Here is a 16,113-nt window from a genome sequence, read left to right on the forward strand (position 1 = left end):
GCTGGAAAAGGAGTTACTTAATCTTCCTTTTATACAGTAATTTATTATTGTCTCTGATGTTCAAAGGAAGTGAGTTCCAGGCCTTTGCTCCTCTACAGGCAATAGTTCTTTTCCTGCAGTTAGTCCTGAACCCAGGGACACCCAGATCCCTGGATGTCACTTGGCGAGTCATGTAGCTGTGACAAAAACCCCTGCATCTCAACCTTTCTTTCAAAAAGCTGGGTTCTCCGTCAGTCAGAGCTTTGTGTACAAACACTAGAAGACTAGCTTGTAGCTTTGTGTTCACCATTAGCCAAGACTATTTTTTTATGCATCTCATGAGCATTAGTGTAAAACGGACAGTGAAGCACAACTCTTGCTGCTCTGTTCTGAGCAAGCTGAAGCTGATAATTGTGGCACACATGATTTGATGTAAAAGAATTATTTCTTAATGTGTGATTTTTTTTTTCCACCACTGAACAAATGCACTTGAATTAAAGGTTGGATTTTCCTCTTTTTTCCCCATTGTGGTTGTCAGGGATGTGGGATGTAGTGAACCCAAGTGCAGACATAGTTGACAAAACGCCGGGCATAATGGTAAAAGGTTTATTACTCAAACTACAACAAACTGAAAACGAGACTGAGGTGGCAAGACCAAGGATCAGTAACAAACAACAGGGCTAAGGACAAAATACTCACACATGAGGAAACTAAATGGAAGGTGAAAACAAACTGAAATCCAGGTCCAAAACAACTGAGTCCAAAAGGAGTAATCCATAAACAGGGAAGCAGTGTAATCCAGTGAGCGGGCGCAGTCCAGAGGAAAGGAGGGGACGGAGACAGAAACAGGGTGAGTCCAAGACGATGAGCCAGCAATGACTGAAGGAAAAGACAGGGCTTAAATATTAGCAAGGGGAACCAGGTGGAATGAATTGGCTTGATTGCATCAGCTGTAAACAATCAGAGGCCAGGTGCAGAGTGGGTAGGGAGCAGCAGACAGAGGGAGACAGAGACACCAGACAATACAAGAGGGAAACAGAAACAGGAACAAAAGGCAGAATCCTGACAGTGGTCCTATATTATTTAGAAAAAAACTGAATTTATTAGAAGTTAAAGAACACATCTTAACCAGGGGTGCCAATAATTTTGGAGGGTGCTGTATGTACAATTTCTCCAATTTGAGATTAAACTCTGAACCTTTTTTATTTTGTCACAAGAACATGGATAGTTGTGAGAGTGGCGAATCAGGAGCAATGTGGATGGTTGGCTCCATACAAACCGGTCATGTCTTCCAGGCTATTTCTGGTGCATGAAGATGGTTCGGGAACTGAACTGCTGAGCTCTTGCGCTGTAGAGGAACTACTCTATCAGGCACACTCTGACCCCACCATAGCACTGCTGAAGGAACCACTGCCAGATACACAAGGTGCTCTGTTCCATATTTACAAGTTAAGAAATGTAATATTCATTACATACCGTTAAGAGGAGATAATTTGAAAACAGTTGTTTTATCTTGTTATTTAGCTATGTTTCCCTGATGTGTTAAATCAGATAATTCCCTGTTTAATGCTGACTTTACTTGTATCTGTTACCTTTCAAGAGAAACAGGGAGAATTATCTTATTCTACAGATAATGATGTGAAGTTCATAGATGTGTTTGTGTCTCTGGCTGCTCCAGATGAGTATGGCATCACCGTCCTGAAGCCCATCCACCAGAGCGTGTGGTCCCAGTGGCTGCTCGGCAAACAGAACCCTGACATCACCCCTCCCAACCTCAGAAACCGCAGCTGGCACGACTTCCCCAGTGGAAAGAATAGTGGTTTAACGGTCCGTAGTGGATCCACGATCCATATGAATCCACACACACTGTTTAACAGTTGTCAAAACTCTTCCTAAAACATCTCAGTTTCATAGCAATCAATTGCCTGGAAAATCCAGACTGACTTTATTTATGTATTAATATAAATACAAATAAAGGCAGTCTGGCATTGTGATGACAGGAGACGATTTCAAAAAGGAGGGGCTAACGAATGCAGCTTGAACGAGAAAGAACCAATCAGCGTAACACGGATGTGACGCACAAACAAATCGACCTTGAAGTCCATGTAGTCCAAACAACAATGGCATGCAGCCGAGAAAGCGTCGCGGTGAATGATTACTGCCGTTTTTGTCACAAAAATCTGCGAATACATGGGGTACTCTCAAGTACAACACTTATTTTTGAAAAGGCTACGCAACAAAAGACTCCTTCCGAACGATTAGCGGTGTTAGGAATAACTTTGTTAATGTTTGTGTTTGGTTACGGGAGGTGCGCAGGTGTTTTATGGGTAATCCAGGCGCTGAAGATGACGCAGCATTAACTCCCGCCTCCCGTGCTATGATTGGTCGTACCAAACTGTCCCGGGAGGGAAACGCGATTCAATTCACCCAATGCCAAACTGACTCTCCTGTATCTCCTAACATGGAGACAGGAGATTACATGGAGATTCAGTTTGGATTTTCCAAGCTAAGTAATCAAAACTCTTAAAAGCATTCCCATTTCATAAAGCATAAGTCCCTCATTTTAGTCAAATCTATCAAAAACACCAGTTTCTATGGTAACCAAAAACATCACTTTTCACAGTGAGTTGCTGTTCCGACTTGGTTACTTCTAAAAACAAAGATTCTCAAGACAACTTTTCAAAAACAATCAAACCATCACTTTTTACAGTGAGACACGCTTCTGATTTTTACACTGTTTCAACATTAAGGAACATGACTAATAGACACTTGGTTAGTTCAAACACATTCATTAGGTTATGGCATAATCTGATCCTAAATCACAGGTTATAATATCACAATGTTCCCTTATTCAGCTGTTATTCTGTCAGAGTCTTCCTCTTGTGGCTGATTCTGGGATCTCATATCTCCATGCTTCACAACAACACACAGTTCAGCACACATGTGGTCCACGGGTAATTACAGAGTTTGGTTATCAAGGCTAATGTCCTGTCCCACAATTTAACAGAGTGGTCACGATCCACCCCTGGTAGTCTTTACATAATTCTGCTTACAGAAAAAATGACGAATGGCACTGAAAACACGCTTTCACCTCGGCAAAAAGTGATTTCCTAAATCTAGATGCAGATGTTGCAGTGATGTTTACATGAATGTCACTGTAATACTTAAGTGAATAAATGAATTTTTATTATTGTGTCTTGCATACATTCAGTATGCCAGCCCTAACATGGGCTTATAAGACACCAAAATAAACACCAAGCCAGTTGCCAAACAGTAGGCACAATAAACACATTTTAGAATTTCATTATTTAAATAAAAAAGTCTGCCGCCTCTTCCAGGCTTTACAAACAAATGCAGCCAGGTTATAAACATTATATGGACACAAATATTTCATCTTGTCATCGTCACTACACCAGAAATCAGGCTTTTTAACAGATACTTCACTGAACAACACATTTCTGAGGTCCTCATTTAAAGAACAGTACAACAAAAAATGAGATTCACTCTCAGTTTCTCCCAATTTACATAGTCCATAGAGTCTCTCTTCCTCAGGCATTTGTGAGAACCTTCCGGTCTCTAAGGCCAGAGGTAGAATTCCAGTTATTAATTGATCAATCAGGGATCTCTGGCTCCTTGTCAGATTAGATTTAATGTAAAATTCTGCCTCGCAATCATCCTTAAAAGCGGTTTACTCCAACAGTCGTCTTATTTTTTAAGTAACTCCAGACTCAAAGCCATGATCTGAGAAGGACCATGTGAATTATGATCTGTTGGACCTCTAGCAGAGGTACAGGTAGTCCTATACGTACCGTACATGTATGCAGCGGCAGTCAGCACATGCAGAGTCAACACTGTGATATTTTCCTACTTTTGTGTTTTTCTCTGTTTCAGAAGAAGAGTCCACGTCCTGCTTTTGGTACTGACTTAGATCGAGGCCTGACTCTGAGTTCTGGTGGTTCTGGCACGCAGCATCAACCCGTCAGGAGCTGCCCCAAGGTCCTGGAGATGAGGCAAATACAACAGCACCGACCCTTCACCACTCCACTCAAAAACACCATAGACTCACGACTCAAGGTCAAACTTATCCATCATGCTTTGTGTCAAAACTGCCCGTAACGTGATATTTTACCTGAACTGTTTTTGTTGTCGGTTTCACTTGTAGGCGAAGTTATTTTCATCATTTTTATTTTTTTTTACTGCGTGGATAGTTTTTCTACAGTAAGATTAAATGATGCGGGAGCAAGAAAATGAAAATGTTCCGGAATGATTCTGTTTTAATAACTGAAACTGTGTCATTTGGAGGTGACAAAGGTTGAGCTGAGCTTGGCTTTGCCTGCAGGAATACATCGAGAGTTTAATGGAAAGAGAACAGCGATCAGAGGAGATGAAGGTTAAAGATGCTCGAACTGAGGAGGAGAGCGCTCAGGCCAGTGGTCTGCTCAGTCACATTCTGGTAAACACACACATACACACTGGAAAAATGCCCCTCTCAAAACAAGAAGGAAAAAAACTTATTTCAAGGAACTTTCACCTTGAAATAAGTGAAAAAATCTGCCAATAGAACACGTGAAAAATGGCTTGGTACGATTTCTTGATATAGATATGATATTTAGAATACTGAGATCTTAAAATTAGCTGGAAAAACTTATTTTAAGCTCTATTTTACCAGGATTGTCAAGCTTAGGTGTCTTAACCCTCCTGTTGTCCTCATTTATGGCACAAAAAAATATCGTTCCTTTCTTTGAAAAAAAAAAATCAGCATAAAATTCCCCAAATTTATAAAAAAAAAATTGTAAAATCTTCAGGAAGAAAATTCCTTAAAAGTTTCCCTTAAAAATTTTATTTAAAAAAATCCCAAATTTGACAAGAAATAAAAATAAAAAATCTAAACATTTTAAATGTTAAAAAATGAATAAAAATCTTCCAAAAAATCTTAAAAATATCTAAAGTTATTACATACGTCAGTAAAAGTTCTAATATTTTCTTAAAGAACATTAAAAAATATATATATTTTTTAAAATTCTGAATGTTCTTGAGAAACCTTCTTTTTAAACGCTTCTTTTTTTCCCACCAAAAATTGTACAAAAATTTCCCCCAAAAATTTTAAAATGTGGAAGTTTTCACTGTGAAAATATATATATATTTTTCCATATTTTTAAACTTTAAACCGGATCAATTTGACCCGCAGGACAACACGAGGGCTAAACTTATTTTAAATTTTCTTGGAAAATTCAACTCAAAACAAGATAATTTAAAGATTGTTTGACTTAACAAGATATTTAAGATGCATTGTCTTAAAACAAGTCCCTCCATCTGCTGAAATGTCACTTGTTAAGTGAATTTATCTTAAATCAAGTGGGATGAGACATTTAGACTAAAAATAAGACGAATAGACTTGGTAAGATTTGGAGTTTTTGCAGTGCATATAATAATAGATAATAATAGATGTTCACCAATATATGGAATGTATTCAATCACTGGAAAATTAGAGCTGACTTTGCTGTGACTGTTGTTGAATATAGCAGTCTGAAAGGTCGTAGAGAATCTTAATCTCTACTTCATATTAACTTCTTTCAAAGTACTGCACAAACAAAGTTATTTTAATTATACTATGTAGTCTTTTACAGAGGAAGACAATGCAAGTGAATCCACTGATGAGAGGCATTCAGGTGGGTAAGAGGCTCTGAAACTCACTGTTTCTAAAGCATGCATTAGATACTCAACACATAAAAGGAATTGCTTGATTTATTGAAGCGACAATGACAGATGTACTGTCGTTTTTAAATGAAATATTTCTCTGTTGATTAGGTAATATGTGCGGTTTGGTTTTGGTTTATTGTTAAGAGGTCAGAACACCAAGTCTAATTCCTCTGCATGCATTCACAGTGGACGTAGCCAGCCTCTATAGCCGAGGAGTTGGAGCACCAGCTGAGACGTCAGGCGTTTCAGAAGACACGGCCACAGCAGACACTGACAGTTTGGAGGAAATAAAATGGTGTGTATGACATTTCCGGATATTTATGTAAGCCTTAAACTGAAATAATATCATGTTAAACTTTCCTCTCATTTGCAGCATTGGTAATCGAAAAGATTCAAAATGGACTGCAAGACTCGCACAATACAGGTACACATAATGAATGTACATGTCACACTGGTGTGTAATTATTGGAGAAAGGGTTTTCTGTTTGGATGTTGCAGTTTTCCTTTAAAGAGAATTATGTGGAACTAGAGTATCTGCTTCAGCTACTGCTGGGTCATTCCGTATGAAATCAATTTTAAGAAAACTTCCCACCTGACCCTCTCAGATTTAGCTAAGTTTTTACATACATTTAGTACATTATATATGATGGGAAAATCCAAAATTTGAATGCTTTATTGTCATTAGTTTCAAAGTTATGGCCATTTGAAGTAGGAAGGAGGGCACCCTCAGAAATGTGAAAATATTTACTTTATATTTATAATTGCATGTTACAGAGAATGACAAAGTTGCGATTTTATCCATCAGAAACTTCTAAACTGCTACATTTGGCCACCCATTACACAAAAACTAATCATCATATCCATAAGAGATTTTATGTGGTATAATGTGGCTATCTAAGGATTGGATCTGTATAAAATGAAAGTGCTATGGTATGTAATGCATGAAATATGAACAGCTAAAAATCAAAAATATCTGTCCAACCTTCAGATTCAAAGGTCAATATCAGCATGTTGGATAGGTGGTATCAAAAAATAAAAGACATCATGTGAAGTTACAGGAATTTCCCTAAATTTTGACACCAAGCACAACTTGCTTCTATAAACCCTTCTATGTTTAATGTTAAACTTAAATTTCAGATCTCTGTCTTTTGTTGTTCAGAAGTTATAGAAGTCTGAAAATGGTCGAAAATTTCAAGTCTTAATTTTGGCTGCAATAATAGGGTACCCCCTACCTACTTCAAATGGCCATAACTTTGAAACTAATGACAATAAAGCATTCACATTTGGGATTTTCCCATCATATATAATGTACTAAATGTATGTAAAAACTTAGCAAAATCTGAGAGGGTCAGGTGGGGACCACTGGTTGAAATGATATGGAATGACCCTGCAGTGCTACTAAGAGACAGATGAAAGTGGTAAATGATGGTGCTTCCATTGCTAAAGGTGCATTGATTTCACGTTGTCAGCCATCCACTCGTCGGTAGTTTTCTCTGCTTGCATGTGTATTTTAGACAAGAAATCGGTGAGGAAAAGACTCAAAGGGAGGCTCTGAGGAAGAAGAGCATTGTTCCTTTTTTCCACCCAGAAAACATTTCATTATTTGAGGTACTGTCAGTCAGCATGCTGTACAGTATATTCAGATGTCTTATGTGGGTCATTTTAGTTGAATGTAGACACAGCACTGTTGGCCTGTTTTTCCAGAGTCTGCTGGAGCCCCAAATACCTGACATGAGGAGGCTATCAATGGATCTGCCACCAGTCCCCAAGTCGTACAGCGCTGACACCTTCCTGAAAGATGCCCCACAAGAGAGCAGTAAGTTATTATAGAATTTACTAAGGGCTACTAGAATGAAACTCATTTTAAAGGGTGTCCTCTGTGATGAGACTCTGGACGCAGACACTGCCGCTGACTTGAACTGAATTTTATGTAAAACTAAAATATATAAAGCAGCTGTAGACATTTATGGTAAATTAAATAGACCCTCCAGAAAAACGCAGGCAAAAATCTTGGATTCCGCGGGCTAAAATCCTTGATTATGCAAATAAATATGCGGGGTTTTTATGCCATTTTATGCGGGGAAATTGTGGAAAGTTGCAAAGTATGCGAATAGTTGTGAAATATGCAAAAAGATGCGAAATATGTAAGAACTGGGAAAAAAGGTGATTCTTCTCCTACATCCTGTTACTAGGCTACCACTGAGTTGTTGTTTGAGTCCTTTGTGTTCAGCAAACCTTTGCTGTGCTTCGTTGGGGAGAAGTGCTGCAACACGGTTGATTTTCTTCGGTTCTCCAGAACGATGCTGCATGGGGTGCAATAAAGTTTCCTCCCACTTTCGTGCAGTAAATCTGGGTTCTGTTTTGCCCGGTCTCTGGCTGAAGTATTCGTAGGTAAATGTGATCTTTGAGCATTCGCCATTCTGGTTTTTCGTCTCTGAGCGCCGCGCTCCGCATCAGCTCGTGCTTCTAGTGTGTGTGTGAATGAACTGATGACGTCAGGCCGGGCGTCACATAAAAACTCACAACTCCATTTATATCGGTTATAGTTTTCTCATTTTATGCGGAAATTGTGAAATCAAGCAGGACCCGCATATTTATCTTTTTTTTTTCGTGGAAATGTGAGATTCTTGTGGGAATTATGCGCCGTTTTGCGGGGATTATGCGACCTTTTGGGAAATAATTGACCCCCGCATGATCAGCGGCATTTTGGTGATTAATGCGGGAATTCATGCGATCGCATAATCGCGTTTTTCTGGAGGGTCTAATTAAATAAATAACATGCAAACTGTGTAACAAATTATGTTTTTTCACTACAGCCCCACGACCATTAAACCCAACACCCTCTCAGTCAACAAGGTACTAATGAAACGATGTTACCAACATTTTCTTTCTGTTTAATTTTGCGCTGAATGTTCTTGAAATGAAGGACAAAACTATCGTCATCATTCACTTTTTGCAACGTCACAACACTTAGCTTGTGTTTTACTCTCAGTCATCCAGCAGGAAGCGGCAGAACGCCTGAAAAGAGACCCACCGACCCCACACCTGTTGGTTTGTTCCACTCCTTTTTGTGTTCTTTGCCTATGCCAGTGTCCTCCACTGTCCCTAGTGATGCATCAAGACTTGACCTCATACCACTGTTTGGATTTTAGCAGGAAGCATTGAGCTATTAAACAGCAAAATCCGTCCGGAGCTCCACCGGATAATGCAGGGACATTTTGAGGACCAAGTCTGACTTATTTAAAGCATCATCAGGAGGGAAAATAATTTATACCCGTCTGGTCTTTAATAGCACTTAGCAAAGACAAACAGAACAGAACCACTGCGAAAACTCCAAATCTTACCAAGTCTGTTTGTCTTATTTTTAGTCAAAATATTTCATCCCACTTGATTTAGGATAAATTCACTCAACTGACATTTCAGCAAGATGGAGGGACTTGTTTTAAGACAACGCATCTTAAATATCTCATTAAGTCAGACAATCTTTAAATTATCTTGTTTTAACCCTTGTGTCGTTCTGCGGGTCAAATAGACCCGTTTTAAAGTTTTAAAATGTGGAAAAAATATATATTTTCACAGTGAACACTTCCACATTTTCACAATTCTTTGGGAAATTTTTAAACATTTTATGGTGGAAAAAAGTTAAAAATGTTAAAAAAATGTTTCTTTAAAATATTCTCAGAAAATATTTGATCTTTTGCTGATATATTTGTAATCATTTAAGATATTTTTAGGATTTATCTTTTTTGGAAGATGTTTATTCATTTTTTGAAAAGATTTACAAATTTTAGATTTTTAGATTTTTATTTCTTGCCAAATTTGAGAATTTTTAAAAAAAAATATATATATAACTTTTTAGGGAAACATTTAAGGAATTTTCTTCCTGATGGTTTTACTTTTTTTTTTTTTATAAATTGGGGGATTCTTTTTGCTGAATTTTTGGATTTTTTTCAGACAAGGCAACAATATTTTTTGGTGCCGTAAATGAGGACAACAGGAGGGTTAAGACACCTAAGGTTGACAATCCTGGTAAAATAGAGCTTAAAATAAGTTTTCCCAGCTAATTTTAAGATCTCATTATTCTAAATATCATATCTTATTTCAAGAAATCTTACCAAGGCATTTTTCACTTGTTCTATTGGCAGATTTTTCACTTATTTCAACTTTAAAATTCTTTGAAATAAGTTTTTTTTTTCTTGTTTTGAAAGGGGCTTTTTTTTTTTCCAGTATAAAGACGAGCTGAGAGCTAAAAATTGCATGTAAGTGAATGAATTACTGTGTGTTTGTGTGTGTTTATGCATTCATGCCCAGGTGAAAGCAGTCTGAGGGGTTCATCCAAGCATTGTAGATCAGTTCAAGTGGAAGTGACTGGAAAGCCCAGGCAGTCTAAAGTCAGACTACCTGCCTCCATCCTCAGCTCCAAGCCCTACACCGTACCAAATCAGAAGGTACACAAGCACACGCGTACACCCCCTGTCAAAAGTTTTAGGACACTTTCTCATTCAAATAAAGCAGAACCTGTCCTCCTTTTGACAGGGGGTGTATTTCATCATATGGATGTGATCAGGGCAGGACTCTGATCATACATGTAAAGTTTCAGGCAGATTGGAGCATGTTCAGGGCATTTACACAGCATTTGAAATTTCATGGTGAAGGATCAAAATTCCAGAGGCCGCCACGGACACGCCCTTTGACTCTGGAAAAAGATTTTAATAACTTTGGATCATTAAGGCCTCCTGTATGTACTGGCCCAATTTGAGGTGAATTGGAGTTTCCCCCTAGGAGGAGTTCACTCTAGAAAAAAATGAAAAATGGGCAAAATCTGACATTCAACACAAAATAGCTCACTTCCTGTTGGGTTTGGAATGTGGCTGTCACTGACTTTTTTGTTCAGCCTGATGTGCTGCATATGTGGACCAAATTTGGTAGATACACCCCCTGTCAAAAGGACAGGTTCTACTTTATTTGAATGACAAAGTGTCCTAAAACTTTTGACAGGGGGTGTATTTTACACTTCACACTATATTTCTGTCATGCATGCTGGATACTGTACACATTACTGTCTGCATCCTATGTCCCAGTTCTTGACAGTAGAAGAACCAGTGAGGAGGAAATGTCGAACAGTTTCTCTTACTAATCCCAGTACCATAGCGAGGGGCTTCCAGCTTCTCCCAGAGAGTGTCGACTTCGGTACGCTGCAGGACGGCACAACTTCAACTGTTACCGTGGTGATGAAGAATGTGGGTGTGGACGCATGCAGGTACAGTTCCAGATGATAGATGGATATACAATGCGCAATCAAATTTAGGTTGCAGCTTGTCTGAAGCGTCTTTTCGCGTGTCAGAAAGAAATGAGGACTGTGGATAGGTGGAGGCACTTTATGGGTCACCTTCAAATCCAAAGGGAAAGCTTTGATCTGTAACTATTTGTGGTTTATTTCAATCCGTCTCTGCAGGTTCCATGTAAAACAGCCTTCTCCTTGTACCGGCCTCCGGGTCATCTACAAGCCCGGGCTTGTAAGTTTCCATCTGCATGTTTAGTGACGTAAAAAAGTGTTATGATTACAGGGTTCTGTTCATATTTGAATTAGCTTTTTCCAGGTTAGATATTTATTTTACCATAGTGAAAGAGTTTGAATTTCTCCCCTTAGTTGCTAACACTTTCCATGTTTTCTCATGACGAAAGCAAGATAATGTCATCATCCCTGGAAAATGCTAAATTTCAATTTCCTCCAGGGTTCCAAATACATATAAAATGTACTGTCTGTCTAGGTGGCTGCAGGTTTGCAGGTTGAACTGCAGGTTCAGCTGTTTGCCATGTGTGCAGCCCCAACAGGAGAACTGGAGCCGAACACGTTTATCTCCCAGGATGTTATCATCAACACTGAGACAGACATCTTCTGTCTGCCTGTCACTGCTAATATCCTTTGACACGTAAAGAAATGCTGCATTTGGATGGAACGTTTGTATTTCTCATTAGAATAAAGAATTCCTAGTAATCAGTTCCTTATGAGTGAACCATATTTGCTGGAAATTTAGCAAGCTTGAATTAAGTATATTGGTTGTAGTACATTAGCTGTAGTACATTAGTTGTAACACATTAGCTGTAGTAGATCAGCTGTAACACATTAGCTGTAACACATTAGCTGTAACACATTAGCTGTAGTAGATCAGCTGTAACACATTAGCTGTAGTAGATCAGCTGTAACACATTAGCTGTAGTAGATCAGCTGTAACACATTGGCTGTAGTACATTAGCTGTAACACATTAGCTGTAGTAGATCAGCTGTAACACATTGGCTGTAGTACATTAGCTGTAACACATTAGCTGTAGTAGATCAGCTGTAACACATTGGCTGTAGTACATTAGCTGTAACACATTAGCTGTAGTACATTAGCTGTAGTACATTAGCTGTAACACATTAGCTGTAGTACATTAGTTGTAACACATTAGCTGTAACACATTAGCTGTAGTATTAGCTGTAACACATTAGCTGTAGTACATTAGCTGTAGTACATTAGCTGTAACACATTAGCTGTAACACATTAGCTGTAGTACATTAGCTGTAACACATTAGCTGTAGTAGATCAGCTGTAACACATTAGCTGTAGTATTAACTGTAACACATTAGCTGTAATACATCCACTGCAATACATTAGCTGCAAAGGGAGAGAGAATGGCCTCCACTGCTTTATTGGAGAAGTTCGAGGACGGAGAGTGTTTTGTGACTTAAATAAACTTTTACATTATTTTTCCCATTGGTGGCAAGTTCACTTTAAGCAAACAAGTATATTTAGAAAATAATGTCGTTGTGTCCTGTAGCAGACAATAAGCTAGCTAGTTAGCCATCAGCGCTAACTCCGTGGTCTGCTTGTATTTCGTGCTGCTGTTTCTTACATTTTGTTCTCAGAAGCGAATACTTTATGCGTGAACCATATTTGCTGGGAATTTAGCAAGCTTGAATTGTATGTGCTAAGTATACACAGGTTTGTGTCATAATTTAGTGCTGACTTCAGAATTTTAAAATAAGTTGTCACAGCACTGATGCATGAGGTGATTTGGCACAGGCTTAACAACTGGTAACAATAGAAATACATTTAAATAATTTTCTGTGTAATTGGGGGAAAAAATAGTCGTTGTCGCCCCAGATGCAACAAGTCTATGTCGAGCAAACATACAGTTGGTCCTTACATAATTTTACCCATCCTTACTGAGAGACTATATGAGATTTGGCTCAAGGAAAACAGCAGTGCTCACAAAAAGAAACTCTCCAGGGTCATCCAGCCTTCCAGTTTGTCAGGGAGTCATGCACAGATGAACCAAGACCCTCCTGATGAGTCCTACACCAAACATGGGCCTGTGTCTTACTCCCGCAAGTAACCTTAAGCTGTGTTAAGTAACCTGTTTCAGATTCAACTGTTTTTGTTAATGTTTGTTACATGCTAATGGCAGTTCCTAGTCTTCAGTCAAACTTCACATCATTCAAGTGTTCATATTTCTGTTTTATTCCTTACAAATGAAATATTTCCATGGATTCTGATGGTATCCCTGAAATAAAATCATTTTCAACACTGAAATAACTGTGGCTGTATAATAGCTGTAGTATAATAGCTGTAGCACATTAGCTGTAGCATATTAGCTGTTTTGCAATAGTTTCTCTACATTAGCTGTAACACATTAGCTGTAGTACATTAGCTGTAGCACATTAGCTGTTGTGCAATAGTTTCTGTACATTAGCTGTAGCACATTAGCTGTAGTACATTAGCTGTAACATATTAGCTGCAGCACATTAGCTGTAGCACATTAGCTGTAGTACATTAGCTGTAGCACATTAGCTGCAGTACATTAGCTGTAGCATATTAGCTGTTGTGCAATAGTTTCTGTACATTAGCTGTAGCACATTAGCTGTAGCACATTAGCTGTAGCACATTAGCTGTAGTACATTAGCTGTAGCACATTAGCTGTAGTACATCAGCTGTAACACATTAACTGTAGCATATTAGCTGTAGCATATTAGCTGTTGTGCAATAGTTTCTGTACATTAGCTGTAGCACATTAGCTGTAACATATTAGCTGTAGCACATTAGCTGTAGCACATTAGCTGTAGCACATTAGCTGTAGTACATGAGCTGTAACACATTAGCTGTAGCATATTAGCTGTTGTGCAATAGTTTCTGTACATTAGCTGTAAGACATTATTTGTAGTACATTAGCTGTAGTATATTGGTTGTAATACGTTAGCTGTAACACATTAGCTTCAGTACATTAGCTGTAGTTCATTAGCAGTAACACATTAGTTGTAACACATCCACTGCAATACATTAATATTGTTTCCTTGTCTGAAAAAAAATCCAAAAATTCAGCAAGAAATTCCCCAAATTTCTGAAAATTTGCAAAATCTTCAGGAAGAATATTCCAATAATTCCTTAACAGTTATATTTTTTTTAAAAATGCCCAAATTTGGCAAGAAAATTCTTGTAAATATTTTCTAAAAGAAAATCCTAAAAATATCTAAAATGATTACATATATATATCAGTAAAACTTCTAATATTTTCTTTGAAGACATTCAGAAAAAAAAATCAACAAAAATCCAGAGAAATTCGCTGGATTTGGTTGATTTTTTTTTTGTGAATGTTTTTAAGAAACATTTTTAACATTTCTTTTTTTCCACCAAAAATGTTAAAAGATTTCCACAAAATGTTGAAAATGTGAACATCAGAAACTTCACTGTGAAAATATGTTTTTTCCCCACATTTTCAAACTTTAAAACGTTTAACAAGGGTTTACTTAACTGCATGTCTCAGTTCCGTGTCACATCCAGGTTTGAACCATAGAGGGCGCTATAGATCTACTTCTGCATGCAGTTCTCTAATCATAGACTGGATGTTTGCAGCCTGAACTTTACTTCCCAAAGTCTTGAATCAGCTCACGTTTATACATTTCCAGATGAACCTTTTTTTAACCATAAACTTGCCTTTTTCTCATCGTCTGCCTGCAATCAAACACACACATTCACACTGAGAAACTATTAGAATTACAAACCAAATCATACTGGATTTTTCATTCAACTTTAAGTCCAACAATGTCAGAGGCCAGCATCAACCAGTAATATTAGCAAATAAATATATTGATCAGGCTCTAAATACAATGGCACGTATTGATCCCATGCAGAGAAATTAAACTGTCATAATAAAAGTTATAGTTAACATAATTAATTTGTTATTTCCACCTTTTACATTTCAGATGTCTGTGAGTTGTTGACAGCTCTACCAAACAGGGATTTTGTTTCCTTTAAACTTCTCACATATCTTCATTTCAATAAGAAACCAAAAATATTAGAAAAAGATTAACCCTTGTGTCGTCCTGTGGGTCAAAATTGAGTCGTTTTAAAGTTTGAAAATGTGGGAAAGAAATACATTTTCGCAGTGAAACTTCTGATGTCCACATTTTCAACATTTCTGGGAAATTTTTGAACATTTCTTGGTGGAAAAAAAAGAAATGGTAAAAATGCTTATTAAGAACATTCACAAAAAAAATCAACCAAAATCCAGAGAATTTCTCTGGATTTTGGTTGATTTTTATTTGAATGTTGTTAAAGAAAATATTAGATGTTTTACTGATAAATATGGAATCACTTTAGATATTATTAGGATCTTTTGGAAGATTTTTGCTCATTTTTTGAAAATGTTTACAAGAATTTTCTTGCCAAATTTGTGGGATTTTTTTTTTTAAAATAAAACCTTTAAGGAATTATTGTAATTTTCTTCCTGACGTTTTTGCAAATTTTCAGAAATTTGTGGAATTTTTTTGTCAAATTTTTACATTTTATTCAGTCAAGGAAACAATATTTTTTTGGCGCCCGTAAATGAAGACAACAGGAGGGTGAAACGACACTTCAGTGAGGTGAAGCTTGCTTTCAGGGGGATTACAGCTTCCCTCCATTGGACTGTTTTGGGATCAGTATCTGCTGCAAATCCGACTGAAAACAGTAAAATCACGACTGTTCTGAGAAAGTTGTGATGAAGCATTTGACGATCTAATCAGCGGTTGTTTTTCCTGACAGCTCCGGTGTATTTTTAGCTCTGAAGGCTTGCGTGCTGCAGATTACACTGTAACAGGATTACACTTTGATTCTGTGTGTGATGGAGTTTGTTTACACGCAGGAACACGGCTGAATGTACTTTTCTGCCCCCTCGCTCTGTGCACTAATGCCCCTCTGAAGTGCACGGCTAATGACCGTGCAGCGGCAACAAAAGGCCGAGCTCTGGGCCTTCGCTGCCTCCGATTGTGGTGATAATAGTCACACACTGAGCGCTCTGAGGCCCCCTGTGAATCTCACTGTGTGTTTTCTGGTGACTGAGCCTATAGAAATTTACCGCATCGGACACACAACATAGTTCTGCAAGTGTGAAGGAAGCAGCACACACACACAC

General features: G+C 37.9%; 1 protein-coding gene across 1 annotated transcript in view; it reads left to right on the forward strand.

The window, feature by feature from the left end:
* Window positions 1-11,642, forward strand: part of LOC110961376 (sperm-associated antigen 17-like) — a 33,779-nt gene extending 22,137 nt beyond the window's left edge. Inside the window, 15 exon segments of the mRNA XM_051947597.1 lie at window positions 1,275-1,405; window positions 1,658-1,806; window positions 3,871-4,053; window positions 4,319-4,432; window positions 5,597-5,648; window positions 5,866-5,974; window positions 6,053-6,103; window positions 7,194-7,287; window positions 7,384-7,495; window positions 8,496-8,535; window positions 8,672-8,730; window positions 9,991-10,127; window positions 10,761-10,939; window positions 11,135-11,195; window positions 11,451-11,642. Of these exon segments, the coding sequence (XP_051803557.1) occupies window positions 1,275-1,405; window positions 1,658-1,806; window positions 3,871-4,053; window positions 4,319-4,432; window positions 5,597-5,648; window positions 5,866-5,974; window positions 6,053-6,103; window positions 7,194-7,287; window positions 7,384-7,495; window positions 8,496-8,535; window positions 8,672-8,730; window positions 9,991-10,127; window positions 10,761-10,939; window positions 11,135-11,195; window positions 11,451-11,609 (1,630 nt within the window). The 3' untranslated portion in view covers window positions 11,610-11,642.
* Window positions 11,643-16,113: the final 4,471 nt, after the last annotated feature.

The sequence above is a fragment of the Acanthochromis polyacanthus genome, chromosome 4, assembly GCF_021347895.1.
Source record: "Acanthochromis polyacanthus isolate Apoly-LR-REF ecotype Palm Island chromosome 4, KAUST_Apoly_ChrSc, whole genome shotgun sequence".
NCBI classification, from domain to species: Eukaryota; Metazoa; Chordata; class Actinopteri; family Pomacentridae; genus Acanthochromis; species Acanthochromis polyacanthus.